This window comes from Equus quagga, chromosome 10, assembly GCF_021613505.1.
Source record: "Equus quagga isolate Etosha38 chromosome 10, UCLA_HA_Equagga_1.0, whole genome shotgun sequence".
Lineage (NCBI taxonomy): Eukaryota > Metazoa > Chordata > Mammalia > Perissodactyla > Equidae > Equus > Equus quagga.
The window spans coordinates 109,474,060-109,488,503 of record NC_060276.1 but is presented as its reverse complement, the minus strand read 5'-3'; the positions used below and the strand labels follow the sequence as shown (position 1 = coordinate 109,488,503).

General features: G+C 40.5%; 1 protein-coding gene across 1 annotated transcript in view; it reads left to right on the top strand.

The window, feature by feature from the left end:
• The window catches only part of NHS (NHS actin remodeling regulator), a 375,682-nt gene that overhangs the window by 292,338 nt on the left and 68,900 nt on the right, over positions 1-14,444 (top strand). Inside the window, exons 2-3 of the mRNA XM_046672901.1 lie at positions 684-836; positions 6,634-6,767. Of these exons, the coding sequence (XP_046528857.1) occupies positions 684-836; positions 6,634-6,767 (287 nt within the window). The remainder of the gene's footprint in view (positions 1-683; positions 837-6,633; positions 6,768-14,444) is intronic.

The following is a 14,444-nucleotide window of genomic DNA, read 5'->3' as shown; positions in this document are numbered from 1 at the left end:
CACTGTCTGTGGTTTCCCTCCCTTAACATCCATCATCCCTGTAATGATTTCTTTAATGCTTATGCTCTCCCCTGGGTGAGACTAGGGAAGTTGAACAATGCTTTGAAACATGGCAGGCAACAGACTTGGCAAGTGGAAGGCAGAATAAGGTTAAATAGTGAGGATCAGGGGCCAGGGCTCACAGGACAGAAAGCAAGGTAAGAGAGGGCAAAGCACAGGTGGGCATCAGGAGCAGGTGTGCAGAACCATAGTTTTGAGGCCCGGTGGCCAGAAGACTAGAGCTGAGGTGACTTTTCCAACTCATCCCTGAAGCTTTTCTCTGCTTTCTTAGAAGGCAAGAGCCCCACCCCACCCTCAAGCATGGCTGGCCAGGGGCTTGTCCAGGTCAATGAGCAACTATGTCAGAGAGTGTGAAGTGAAGGTGGGGAGGAAGTTAGTGGTCACAGGCAGATGGCCAGTGTCCTGGGGTCTCCCATCCCTTGGCTTGAGGGCAAAGGTTGTCCATATCTGTATAGTAAACTTTAAACCTTTCTCCAGCCTTGAGTGAGCTCCTAATGTGAATGCAACAGTCCGGACTTCCACTCCATCCAGACTCCACCCTGTCCCCCCCCCACCCCCGGGTCTGCCAAGTGCGCAATTTAAAGCTACTGATGTATAATGCCCCATTTCTCTCTGTCTTGCAGCTGTCTCCAACCTGGACATTGAGAGTAAACTGAGTGTGTACTACCGTGCCCCGTGGCACCAGCAGAGAAACATCTTCCTCCCAGCCACAAGGCCGCCCTGCGTGGAGGAGCTGCACCGCCACGCCCGGCAGAGTCTGCAAGCCCTGCGCAGAGGTGACTGCTCCCGAGCTTGGGGGGCTTTTCCAAGAGAGAACTCAGAGCTTGTCCCATCCAGGGGTTGTTCTCTGTCCCATCAGTCCCAACACCTCCCTTTGTTATAGCAAGTACTTTGAAACAATCCCTTTTCTACCCTGAAATGAAATTCATGGGTAATATAACCTGCCTATACACATGATTAAAAATAGCATTATGGTCTAAATATGGTAATAAGGAGAATTTAAAAGGAAAATTGTTTATAATACTAATAATATTTGCAATATGCAAATGCCTGGGTATGATTGCACTAGAAGATATAATTAATGCACCTATCAAAAGTAGGTTTGGATTGGGCCAGCCCAGTGGCGCAGCAGTTAAGTTTGCACGTTCCACTTTGGTGGCCCAGGGTTTGCCAGTTCAGATCCCGGGTGCAGACCTACACGCTGCTTGTTAAGCCATGCTGTGGCAGGTGTCCCACATATAAAGGGGAGGAAGATGGGCACGGATGTTAGCTCAGCGCCAGTCCTCTTCAGCAAAAAGAGGAGAACTGGCGGCATATGTTAGCTCTGGGCTAATCTTCCTCAAAAACAAACAAACAAACAAACAAACAAACAGTAGGTTTGGATTAAGTAAAGACAACCAGAAGCCATTCTGAACAAAATGTATAGGGAAACAAAGGAGTTGAGGGGCAGGTGGACAGACCGTGAAAACTGGTGCATTCAGCGTATATTAAACATGAGCAAAAAAAAAAAAAACAACTTTATATTACAATTAAAAGGGAATCAGGTTTGATTCAAATAGATTCTAGGCTTTTCCTTAAAAGCAATTCTGGTGGGATATTTGTGGGACCTGGGGCACTATTTCATGGTTCAGGACCGTCCTGTGCATTGTAGGATGGCTGTCATCGTTGGCTCCCGCCCAGTCCTCTAACAATTAGAACCTCCCCCAGGGGGCTCTTCTGCACCTGCTGAACATGGGTGATCTGGTCCATTCTACAGCAGAGCACATGGAGGCCTAGAGAGGTCAGGAAACTTGCTCAGGGTCACACACAGCAGGTTAGGTAGACTGCCAGGACCCAGACCCTGGCCTGCAGATCCCCAGCCAGAGCTGTTTTTCTCCTCACCACACACTGTGTCCTTGGGAAGTAAATAAATATTTCTATTTCTATTTCTCTCATAGTCCCGAGAAAGTCAGAGATAGGCAGAGAGCAGTCAAGGTAGAAGATACAACCTTTTCTTACACTGGTAACTTTTCAGTGCCTTAAAACCATTCTAATGAGGACAAGGAGATTAAAAACTGGCATCATCCTTTTAGAGTCCCCTAAATTGGGTATCAGAAGTTGGCATGCCAGCTTATTTGGCCTTTAGATTTTTGTTATAGAGACAGATGGTGTCTGTACTTTCAATGTCTTTGTTCCAAATTCCCTATGCTCCTTCAAGGAATGGTATTTTGCAAAAGTATTAAAATTCAAATAAAATATTTTAATGTCACTATCAAGATGGAGATATAAAATGACATATGTTGTTTTCAGCTTATTTTCTTCCACATATGTATGACTTCTCCTTTTTCCCCATCCCTAGTCTTTTTCCCTTTTAATGAAAGAGCTAACCTACTAATATCCCTAATGCAATTGTTTCTAAAAATTCCCCTTGGTTATTAGTAGCAGATACTGTTGACACTTACAATGAAGGGTGATGATCAGTATCCCCTAGACATACCTCTGGCATTCTTACTATTCACTTTGATTTATAGTTGGCTAAAAAGTTCTTCTTTATCAAATTTTTAGTGCAACCCACCTTCTGGAAATCTTTCTTAACACTCTCGCCATTCCTTTGCAGCCTGGATTAGGCACCCTTCCCATGATATCCTGTGCATCCTCCCATCATGCCACTTATAAGCTTATATCATAACTAACCACTTATGGGCCTGTCTTCCACCATTAATCCACAAACAACTCAAGGGCGAGGATGATAGCTTATTAATTTTTTTTATTCAAAGCACTTAGCATGAGCCTGACATAGAGTAGGTCCTCAATAAATGTTTGGGTAACTGAATCAAATCCTGCAGAAAACTGGTTGAGCATTGAGGGCACAGAATGATGACAAAGTAATCTGATCATTCTCACTAAATACTTTCTCTGATGTCATCATTAGAGAGCTTGAGTAATATTAGCCCTTTAGACATAATTATTTTTATCCCTTTATTATTATTCATAAGTCATCCCTGTTTAGATTTTTCCAGATTCAACCAGATAACATTAAGCTGCTCATAAGCTATCACATTTCACTACGTTGTCAGGTTTGGACTTAATGGCAGAACTGAGGAACAGCAAGTGCCAATATCAATTTTCTCAGAACTTCCTCCTGGGGGCTGAGAGAGGGCTATGGGGCCTCCAGGGGTTTGGAAGGAAGACTGTGGAGTTGTATCTTGCCCTCCATAGACTGGCTTGCTTTGTGGTTGTCTCAATAGCAAATCTTGGGTGTAGTAGTTTTAATAGCACTGCAGAGAGCCATAAACAGGAATTATAGGCATCATAGAATTAAAAACATGCAGTGTAGAATTAAAATTAGAAAGTGAGGTTTTTTTTAACCTTGTCCGAGAAACACGGTAGCTTAGCAGTGCATTCATCAGAATACCACTTCTGCCATCTGGTGGCCAGGATTAATACTGACCTATCAGACAACCGCCTTGCTCAGCAAATGCCGCAGTGAGCTTCCCTGTAGGTTCTCTATTTAGACAGCTGGAATATCCTGGCTTCCACCAGGCGGGAGTGGATAATGAAACACAGACAAGTGAGGCTCGGTGGCAGCAGCACTATGCTCCTTTTGGAGACGAGGCCATAAGGATGGAGCTGGAGGACTGAGATCAGAACCTAGAAATTGGTTGCCTTCAAGATCTGCTCAATAGCAACCCCCTCAACAAAGTCAACTGAGGGCCAGGCATTGTGCTAACGCTAGGATTCAGAGAGCAATAAAGTATGGTCCATCCCCACAAGGAATTCCTGATCTAGTGAGGGAGATGGAGAGGCAACCAGGTAATTTCAGCACAGTGATATAGGGGCTCAGAAGAAAGGCACTAATTATGCTATGGAGCTTCAGGGAAGGCTTCCCAGAGGAAGCAGCACCATAATGGATTTAAAGTTATCTCGAATCCAATTCCTCTTTTTTCCCCTTTTTTCTTAGCAATTCTTTAATGCTCAGAGCCAACAATAGCTTTAAGCTATGCCGTCATTTATGTTTGTAAAACAAGGAGGGAAAGATTACTAAGTGGCTATAAAGAGATAAATATAAATATATTTTAGATTTACTTTCCTATCAAGTTTCAGGGCTGGGGTCTAAGTTCCATCAGTCTAAGGGAGTGAGGACCAAGAGTCTACTGCAGTTTCAGGCTCTAGTAGATGAATGTTCTCCTCACTTCACAACCAGAAAAAAGTATTGTTGGGGAGCCATTAATCTCGCCTGGCTGCTGCTGGCCTAGGGCAAATGAAAGAGAGATATTTAAGGAAATATGGGAGGGGAGCAATTGAATGGGAAATTGAGTTGATGTCTCTCTCCGGACTCCTCCCCTCCTTCCACCTTCTCCTAACCAGTGACACCTGTATTCTGCTCTTCATTATGAATTTAAGAATATAAAAGCTTTTCCTTGTGCTGCCCATTTAGAAAAGCCCACTGTTTGCTTGCACAGAAAAATGATGGTGGCCTTGGAAGCAGGCACTTTAAAGAAAGAAGAGTCTTCCTGATAAACATTGGCTTCGTAGGCAGTTTAGCAAAGACTACCTACATGGTGATGAAGACTCTTCTCTGGTTGTGAATGGGAGTCAGCATTTGTCTAAAGAATCCCAAGCAAAGGAAGATGAGGAATATTGCCACATTTTCCTGACACAGACAGAAGTTGGCAGTTGATACAGGGGGGCCCATGCAGACAGGTCAATTGGACATGGATAGAAATCAGAAAGCTTGAGAGTGCTTGGGTATTATTTTAGACTGCAGCACACTGAATACAGCAAAGAGGAAAGGGACCAGCATTAGGGAGGCCAGTGGAAACAGGCAACAGGACCTAGAGAAGGACCTAACAGTGAGGGCACTGACAATACAGCCCATGAGAAAGATAGGGGTATAGAGTGCATTCTAGTGTTAAAAGATTTTAATGAAAGCATTAATTCCTTCTTCCTTTAAGTCACTCAGCAAACATTTATTGAGACCCCACTATGTCACAGGCATGGCAGGGCACTGGGATTGAAAGCTGAATAAAATATAGTCTCTGTCCTCCTTCTAGTGAAAGAGGCAGACATATAGAGAGATTCTGATTTTTATCAATCCGATGATGGAAATGAAATGGGCACTGGGCACTATAGGGCCTTTGGAGAAAGGGCTTCTGATGTCACCTGAAGTCAGTGTAGTTAGTTCTGTTTCCTAACACAGGTAAAAAAGTAAGTTGTGTCTTATGAGCAGCCAAATCTCCATATTCTATATTATCAATGTTTTAATAATTAGAATGTGATAAAATATAATTATAATCAAATACTATCAAACTCAAGCAGTCTTGCTCTAATGAGTGAGAAGGTATGTTAGGACCTTACAGAGCCTATAGGTCAAGTAGTGGTCAAGAGTGGGCCCTGGGGCCAAGCATGTACCACTGACAGGTCAGCGGTGACATAGCCTCCCTGAGCCCATTTAGACATCTGCAAAACAGAGACGGTATCAGTGCCTACTTTGTGCAGTTGTCGAGATGATGCATATAAAGAGCTTTAGCAAAGCATCTTTGGCACGTGGCAATTGCTCAGTAAATATTGCTCATGATTATTGTTGTACGTGTGTTGAGTAGTGGCAAGTTTAAATAACAGGAGGGCAGAGTAAGAAATCTGCTGCACAAATTTGTACCTTGGTCATGAGGGGGTCACGAGACTTCAGGCCCTAGGCATGAGTGTGGGCTGGATTTGGGCAGCTGGGGCAGCCTTTGGTGTGGCCGGTATGTTGGCCAGTGTGTGCTTGGGGTCTCACTGAGACACCCAGAAAGCTAAATTGTGTACTTGGTGTCTCAGTGATTCTTGTTATGAAGTTGGGTTCACTTCATCCCACATAGAGATATTTCTTGGCTTTTCCCAGAGGTAGCTTTAGTCCTAAATCAGATAACTGTTGTCACTGGGATTCCTTTACTGTCTCTAGGAGCCCAGGACTTCAAAGCCCTCTTGAATGTTTTGGGTGACAGGGCTTAGATGGCTGCAATGGTGTGCTGGTCACAGGCTCTTTAAAAAAATGTAATAAAATACAATATATACATAACAGCCTTGATGTGTAGCATTCATCAATCTCTGTGATGTAAATACTCCCACCATAGCCTTTTTCAGGCTACCAACAGTTTAAAAACTGGCTTGCCGTCAGCACCTCTGAGCCAGTGTGAGCTGGATGGCTGTGAGCATTTGTCCCTGGCATTCCCCAGGAGGCTCTGGTGTGTCTGTGCCTACTGTCCACTCCAGCACTGATGTCAGCAAATCTTCCTCCATTGTTCCAGATTTTTTTTTTGCTCATGTTGTTTTGAAGTGAGAAACATTGAGAAATATACTGCTCTTTCCAAACTCAGAGTGAGCCATTTTGTACAAAGATTATGAGATGGACCCACTGAAATGTAGGTATCCAACTTCATTTTAATATGAAGTGAAAGTTCAGAAACATTCTGAAATTCTTATTTAGTATACAAATGAGCTAGATTCACAAAAACTCACTTTTTTTCCAGCCTTTTGTTCATCCTCCCGAGGGGGCAAGAGAAATTGAAAATGCCAAGTATGCTTCTGTATTATTGTTTTTTCTGCCCCCAGAACACCGGAGCCGGAGTGATCGCCGGGAGCAGAGAGCCACTGTCCCCCTTTCTGTAGCAGCTCCTCCACTGCCAGCCTACCCGCCAGCTCACAGCCAGAGGAGGCGCGAAGTTAAGGACCGGCACTTCTTAACGGTGAGCTTGGTGGCCAGCCGGCAGCCCTGTCCTTGCTCATCGGGAAGCACGCGTGGGACTTGGGAGTCAGTTTCCCTCCTCCTAGTGAAGGAGGCTGGGCCGCCAGAGAGAGAAAACCATGGGCGTTTGAGAACGACTGAATTATTTCCCCTCTTATTCCTGAAAGGATGGCCTCTTTTCTGGAATAGAGTGGGGATACGGATGTATTCTTTTAGTTAACTGGTTGCACAATACGGTAAAGCAATCATAGTTAAGGACTCTAAATCAGAAAGAAAACTTTGCTTCCAATCCCAGTTCTTCCGCATACAAGCTGAAAGATTTAGGGCAGTTACTTACCTTCTTTGCTCTCAGTTCCCTCGTTAGTACTGTGGGGCTATTAATAGTACCTAGCTTACAGAGTTTCAGGATAAGATGAGATAAGACATGGAAAGAGCTTAGCACAGTGCCTGGCACAGAGTAAGACCTCAACTACTCTTACTAGTCAGGTGACAGCATGGCTGACTCAGTAGGGTAAGCTGAGAAAGAACTTAAGTGGTATGAAAAATTACCATTTGTAGATGAATCATCTCATCATTTCATGTTTCCCCATCCTATAAGGGAGGCTTGTTCTTCAGGGTAACCAATTACCAGAGTGATGTCATCACTGCTGGTGATTTCAGCCTTGCCTGGGTGGGTGTGGCTGTAACTCATCCCAAGCCCCCAAGTACGATCACAGATGATGAAGCTGAGCCCAGCTCAGAACGCTTGCAAACACCATCACCCCAAGTGTGCTTTCTAAGGCCTCAGCGGGGACAAGTGAGCACTTTGCGCCTCTAAGTAGGGCACCACTGGAGTGAGGGGCTTTGGTTTCTGTGATCAGATCAGCCCATATGGCCTGCCCAAATGGCTGGACCCCTGTACCCTTGTCATTCTGGTTTGAGGCCCAAAGTCTAAAGAAGTTACAATAGTGTGGGTACAAATTGAGGTTTTTATTTGAAATTAAGTTTGTATGTATGATTACAAACCCTGCATCCTAATGGCTTTTACAATATGCAAAATAGATGCAAGATATTTGGGTCACATGATGCCAAACATCCAGCTGAGAACAGACTTCATCTAAATGAATCTGTCTGATATAACAGCCAGATAAAACAGTGAGTGATATTGACATAGACATTTTTTCTACTTGTGGCTGGACAGTAGGCTTCATGTCCTTCAGACTCATCGAGTGCCTACTAAGTGCCATGTTGCACTCACTACATTGTTGGAGTGCAGCCCAGGCATAAGAAAGGAAGGTAAGAGCCTCTTAGGGCTTTTCTAGGTCTTTATATAGAGCAGTTACACATGCTAGTGATTTGTCATAAAAGCCCCTGCTCAACAAAAGTTCTTATTAAGCTCAATTCTGCTTGCTAAAGCATTTGCTTTTAATGAGGCATTTTCTGCATAAAAATGCTAAAAATATTTTTCCCATTCATTATAACATGTTTTGTGGTTCATTAAGTTTGTTTTCTTGGTAGGAGAGAAGAATGTTGAGCATTTACAGAAATGGCATAAAAATATTACCCTTTGTCATAATCTGCATAATTTTTAATAACGTCTAAATACCAAAGTAAGACTATAGGAAAAGGCTTAAAATAATAAATAGCAATGAGGGTGCTTCATTTACCCAACAAACGTCAGTAAGAGAGGAGTCTAGATCATACTTATGTAAACCAGAAAATTTACCCATCTCAAATGGTAGTACTTAGTATTTCTAAGTAATTTGGGGAAATTTTAACTGTTTGATTTGTTCGATTGAGTTTGGGTCACCAAGTTCATTGGAAGATTTTCCCTTCAAGTTATACCCTCAGACCTGGAGTTGACTCAGAATAGAACACAGTTCTATGCATTAAGCTTACAAGGGCTGTATGTTGCTGTAAGAGAAAAGGCTGCAAGGATAGCGATAGGAAATTTGCAGCTAAATTGCTGGATGGACATTTTCTTAGACAGCAACTCTCCTTCTTTCATGTACGAGACTTTAGTTAAGCCATTTTTTTCTTCCTTTAAAAAAGCATTCATAGCGAGACTCTGATATACAATCTTCCACAACTCTGCAAACGGTTATACTGTACTTTGGTCATTAACGGCATGGACTGTGAAGCCAAACTGCCTGGATTTGAATACCAGCTCTACCATTTACTAGCTGTGTGACCATGGACAGGTTAACCATTTCAGTGTCTCAGGGATAATAGTAGAGGGTACCTCATAACTTTGAAACAAGGACTGAATGTGTTAATACTTGTAAACAGTACCTGAGGCATAATAAGCACTCAATATGTATTAGACATCATTATCATCATCATTATTATTAGCCAATCAAGTCCCTGAGGTATCAGTGATATGGAGATAAGATCATGGGTCTAACTAGGTTTAAGTCCCAGCTCTGCAACTTTTTGATTGTGCGATTTGAAAAAACTTATATATTTTTGAGTCCCAGTTTCTTTATCTGTAAAATGGGGGTAATAACTTCAATTTTACAAGGTTGATAGGAAGACTTAAAACAATGTTGTGTAAATACGATTCAATTGTGTGTGTGTATATGAAAAAGTGTCTAGCATAGTGACTAAAATACATGAACATCTAAATCTACATTCATAACCACTTATAGTAAAATTCTTACCCTCAAATGAAAATCATCTAACGCATACTCACATATAAGACTGGAGGAAGTATAAGTTGTTGCACCCTTTCTAGAGGGCAACTTGCCAATATTTATCAAAACTGTAAGATATTCAAGCCCCAGCAATTCTATATCTAGGAATTTATCCCAAGGCAGTAATGAGAGTGTATGCAAAGACTTATTCACCAGGATATTCATCAAAACACTGTTTACAATAGGAAAAATAATTACAAATGTCCTAAATGTCCAACAATGGGGATTTAGTTTAGTGAATTCTGATATAATCAAAGGATAGAATCCAGTATCAAAAATAATGTCATAGAAGAATATTTAATGATATGGAAAATGTATATTTTATCATCAGTGATTTTTAAACAGTATATAAAATTATGTATAGTATGATCTCAAAAAATATCTGTGCGTGTATATGTGAGTATATATACACACATGTGTAGGAAAAGAGGCTGGAAGGCTATATACCTGTGGTTCCCAAATTGTGTGATGAGGTACCCCAGGGCACTGTAGTGAAATCCTAAGAGTGAATTGGGATATTTTAAATTTTCAAGGGGCACAGTGTCATTTGTCTGGTGTCATCTGGTGATGGCTCCACAGTAGCCTCACAGCTCCTACAAGTAGAAAGAGGGGATGCTTGGTTTCTTGACATTTGATTTATATCAAAAGTTCTCTAAGGGGAACTCACAGGAAACTCACCAGCCAATTTAGCTTAAAAATCTCTATCAGCTGCAAATTCAAGGAGCATCTCCTAATTAAAGCCCATCTGGGAGTCCTCTTTCATCAAAATTTATCAGGGTGGCAAAGGAGATGATTTCAGGCCCAGATGGTTTCCCAGAGGAATTCTACTAAACCTTCAAGGTCTAGATAATCCCTCTGCTCTATAAATTGTTTCAAAGCACTGAAAATGAAGTAGAACTTCCCTATTTCCTTTATAAACTTTTTATGAAGGTTTGATAAATAAACATGACAAAAACAAAAAAGAAGAAAGGAAGGAAGGGAGAGAAGTAGGGAACTACAGACCAATATCACTTATGATTATCGATGCAAAAATACTAAATTAAATGTTAGAAAACAGAATACAATACCATATTAAGAAATTAATATGTCACGACTAAATGGGATTTATTTCAAGAATGGAAGGTTAGTTCAATAGTAGGAAATCTATTAGTATCATATACCATATTAATAGATCCAAGGGAAAAAAAACCCATATGATTATCTCCATAGATGCTGTAAAGTCTTTAAATAAAATTCAATACCTAGTCTTTATTAAAAAAAAAGGCTTGAGAAAATAAGAACTAAGTGGTACTTCCTTAACATAATAAAATATATATACCTTAGTCCTAAAGCCAATATCTTACTTAATAGGGAAACACTAGAGGCATTTCTGCTAAAATCAGGAACAAGGTAAGGATGCTCACTATCTCTGCTACTAATTAGCATACCAGAGAGATTAATAAATGCAATTAGACAAAATAATTCCATTATAGACATAAGAACTGGGAAAGAAGTAAACCTATATCTAGTTGCAGATGCTATGAAAATCCTGGAGAATCAATGATAAAACTAACTCCAACAATAAAAGAATTCAGTAAGGTAGCAAGATATAAACACATAAAAATCAATACCCTTCATTGGCACAAATGATAGCCAATTAGAAGACCTAGTGGCAGAGAAAACTCTACAGTAATAACAAAGAAGATTAAATATTTAGGAATTAATTACCAGAAATATGCAAAACCTATATGAGAAAAACTTAAAAGCACTCATACAAGACACAAAATTAGACTTTCTCAAATGGAAGGACATCCCCTGTTCTTGGATAGAATAATTCAGCATTATAAACAAGACAGTTCTCTCTAAGTTGATTTATAAGTTTAACACAATCCCAATAAAAATGCTAATAAACTTTTATAAAAATGGAGTTAGACCTATTGATACTAAAGTTCTTAGGGAGAACATCCAAGAACAGCCAGGAAAACACTGAAAAAGGAAACCTACAAGGGGTTACTAGCCCTATCAGACATTAAAATATCTTTAAAACCTTTATAGTTACAACAGCACGGTACTAGCACGTGAACAGAGAAATATACCAGTAGAATAGAAGACAAAATCCAGAAATTGACCCGAGTATATATGAAAACATAATAGATGATAAAAGTGTATCTCAAAACACTGAGGCAAAAGATAGAATTTCATTTAATGAAGCTGGAACAACTGGGTAGCCACTTAGTAAAGGAAAAAATTTTGTCAGTTTCTCAGCCTCAGCACTATTAACATTTGGGGTCAGATAATTCTCTGCTGTGGGGGCTGTCCTGCACACTGTGCAATGTTTAGCAGCATCCTTGGCCTCTACCAACTAGATGCCAGGAGCACCCTTCCTCCTAGCTTTGACAACCAAAAATGTCTCCAGCACTGCCAAATGTCCACTAGGGGGACAAAATTGTCCTTGGTTGAGAGTCATTTAATTAGATCCATACCTGACATCATACACAAGGTTAAACTCCAAATGGATCAGGGACCTAAACATAAAAAATGAAACCATAAAAGGACTAGAAGAAAATAGGGATGAGTTATTCTTTGACCTCAGCCTAGGAAAAGGCTTTCTAACTCTGACTCAAAATACAGAGGCAATAAAGAAAAGTTGATAAACTTGAACAGCAAATATTTTCGCACGCTCAAACACCATAAACTAAGTAAAAAGACAACCCAAAATACGTGCAACATATACCACAGAAAAAGGACTCATGTCATTAATAGATAAATACCTCTTAAAAGTTGAGGGACAAAGAAAGGAACAAAAACCTCGTAGAAAATTGCGGAAAAAAACCTTGAAGAGACAATTCGGAAAAAACATAAAAATGTTTATTAAACTTTTTTAAACAGAAAAATTATTCAAACTCACTCATAATTAGAGAAATGCGAACAACACTGGGATATCATTTGCCACCTATTAGACTGGCAAAAATTAAACAATATCACAACATATTCTATTGGTTAAACTGGGGGGAAACAGGCACTCGCATACATTGCTGATGGAAATGCAAACTTGGTACAACCACATGGAGGGGAATTTGGTGATATCTAACAAAACTACATATGCACTTTTTGCCCTAACAATCCACTAAACATACACCTCCAATAATACAGGAAGGTTATTCATTGCAGTGTTGTTTACAATTACAAGATATTGGAAACAACAAAGGTGCCTACACATAGATGGATGTTTTTAAGAGCTATTTATCAATTAGTGATATTAGCCCTTTTTCTGTGGTTTATGTACATGTAGTGATGGAATAAACTACAGGACATCCACACAATGGAATACTGTGCAGCTGTAAAAGCATTGAGGAAGCTCTTCATAAACTAATAGGAGTGATTTCCAGGACATACCCTTAAGTGGAAAAGGCAAAGCCCCAAATAGTCTTGACAGTATGCTACCATTCATGTTAGAAAGAAGGATGTATAAGAAAATATGCAAGTATCCACTTATCTGTGTAAAAGAAATAGTCAATTCTGCTATAACACAAATATGCATCCCTAAAAATCTACACACTGTGCAAAGTTGCACAATAAAAACTAGAGGGTGTATGGGGATAACAGGGCACAACACTCAAAAAACCCCTTCCATGACACACACACACACAAAAGATAGGAACCTAATCAGAAAACAGTAGCACAGTTTTACACATTAAATTATTAAGAAATACATAATACACTAAATGTGTCACTTTACCTAGAAAAAGCCCTAAAGTTTGCTTGTGGAGTGAGCATCAGAGAGCTGCAGCTTGTGAGTTACTATGAAGAGGTGGAAGAAGGGGTACCTGAAACCAGAGGGAAGGTTGTAACCCCAGGTGTGGATGGTGTGGCTCCTAACACGGGGTGAACTGAGGGAGCTCGGAGATATTTGAGGTGTGTGCATTTTGTGTATTCTTACATAGCTCACAGAAACCTAGAGTTTCTCATGCATGAAATCGTGCATAAGCAAACAGGAAATTCAAATTCTTCTCTAAGATATCAATCACGCTGGGACAAATTTGCTTTTTCAAAACCAGCATTATAGCAAAACTGACTGTACAGGAAGGATAAACCAGAAACTAATGAGATTGGCTTACCAACAGGGGGTGGGTGGGAATGGGATAGAAAGAATGGGGGATAGGAAGGAGGTAGTAGGGTCGAGGGAGAGTGACACTTCTCTGAGTATATTTTTTTGTTAGCTCTAACTCTTAGAACCCAGGTAATGTTTCACATACCTCCCTCCCTCCCCCAATAAATAAATAATTAACATCAACTAGAATGTGAGGAGAACCCCCAAATGGAAAACAAACAATAACAAGTAAACCTAACTATATTACAAGTGAATATCATAACCACATTGAAGGAGGTAGGGAAAAAACATAGCTAACCTAAGTCACTCTGGAAAGAAGTATTTTTGTTTCAACCACAAATATTTAGTGATGGATTGATGAATATAATTTTAAATAGAACAATAAGGCACAACCATGGATTGAAACAGTTGCTATACTGCCAAAAGAGGGAAAAGCCATAAACTTAGGGACTTTAAATATGCAAGTCAAAGAGCCTCTGAGGTAGCGAATAGATAAGTATCAGACAATTCTTCCCTTTTATACAGTTCCTATATTACATCATTTGATCATAAAGCCAGAATGATACTTCATACAGAATTCCTCATTCATTTATACTTGAGCCATCCCACCTGGCCACTCCTCTGTTCCCCTCTCCTTTCCCTTCCCTTTGCAGTGGTGTTCTTTAGCCATTCCCTTTGTAAAGAATTGTGTACACATCTTCCTTCCTAAGAAAGGAAGCAAGCAAGCGAGCAAGCAATGAGTCAGAGAAAATCAGCCACAGTCGGCTATGTAACTGAATAGTCTTAGATGTTAGGATGGCAACAGCCTGATTCAGTGAGGTCTAAACTAAGCTGACTTTGGCAAAGAAGCTGCTCTACCTTGCTAAAAGGTCTGCAATTAATGCCACCTCATGTTGTGCCACCACTGCCAGAGCCC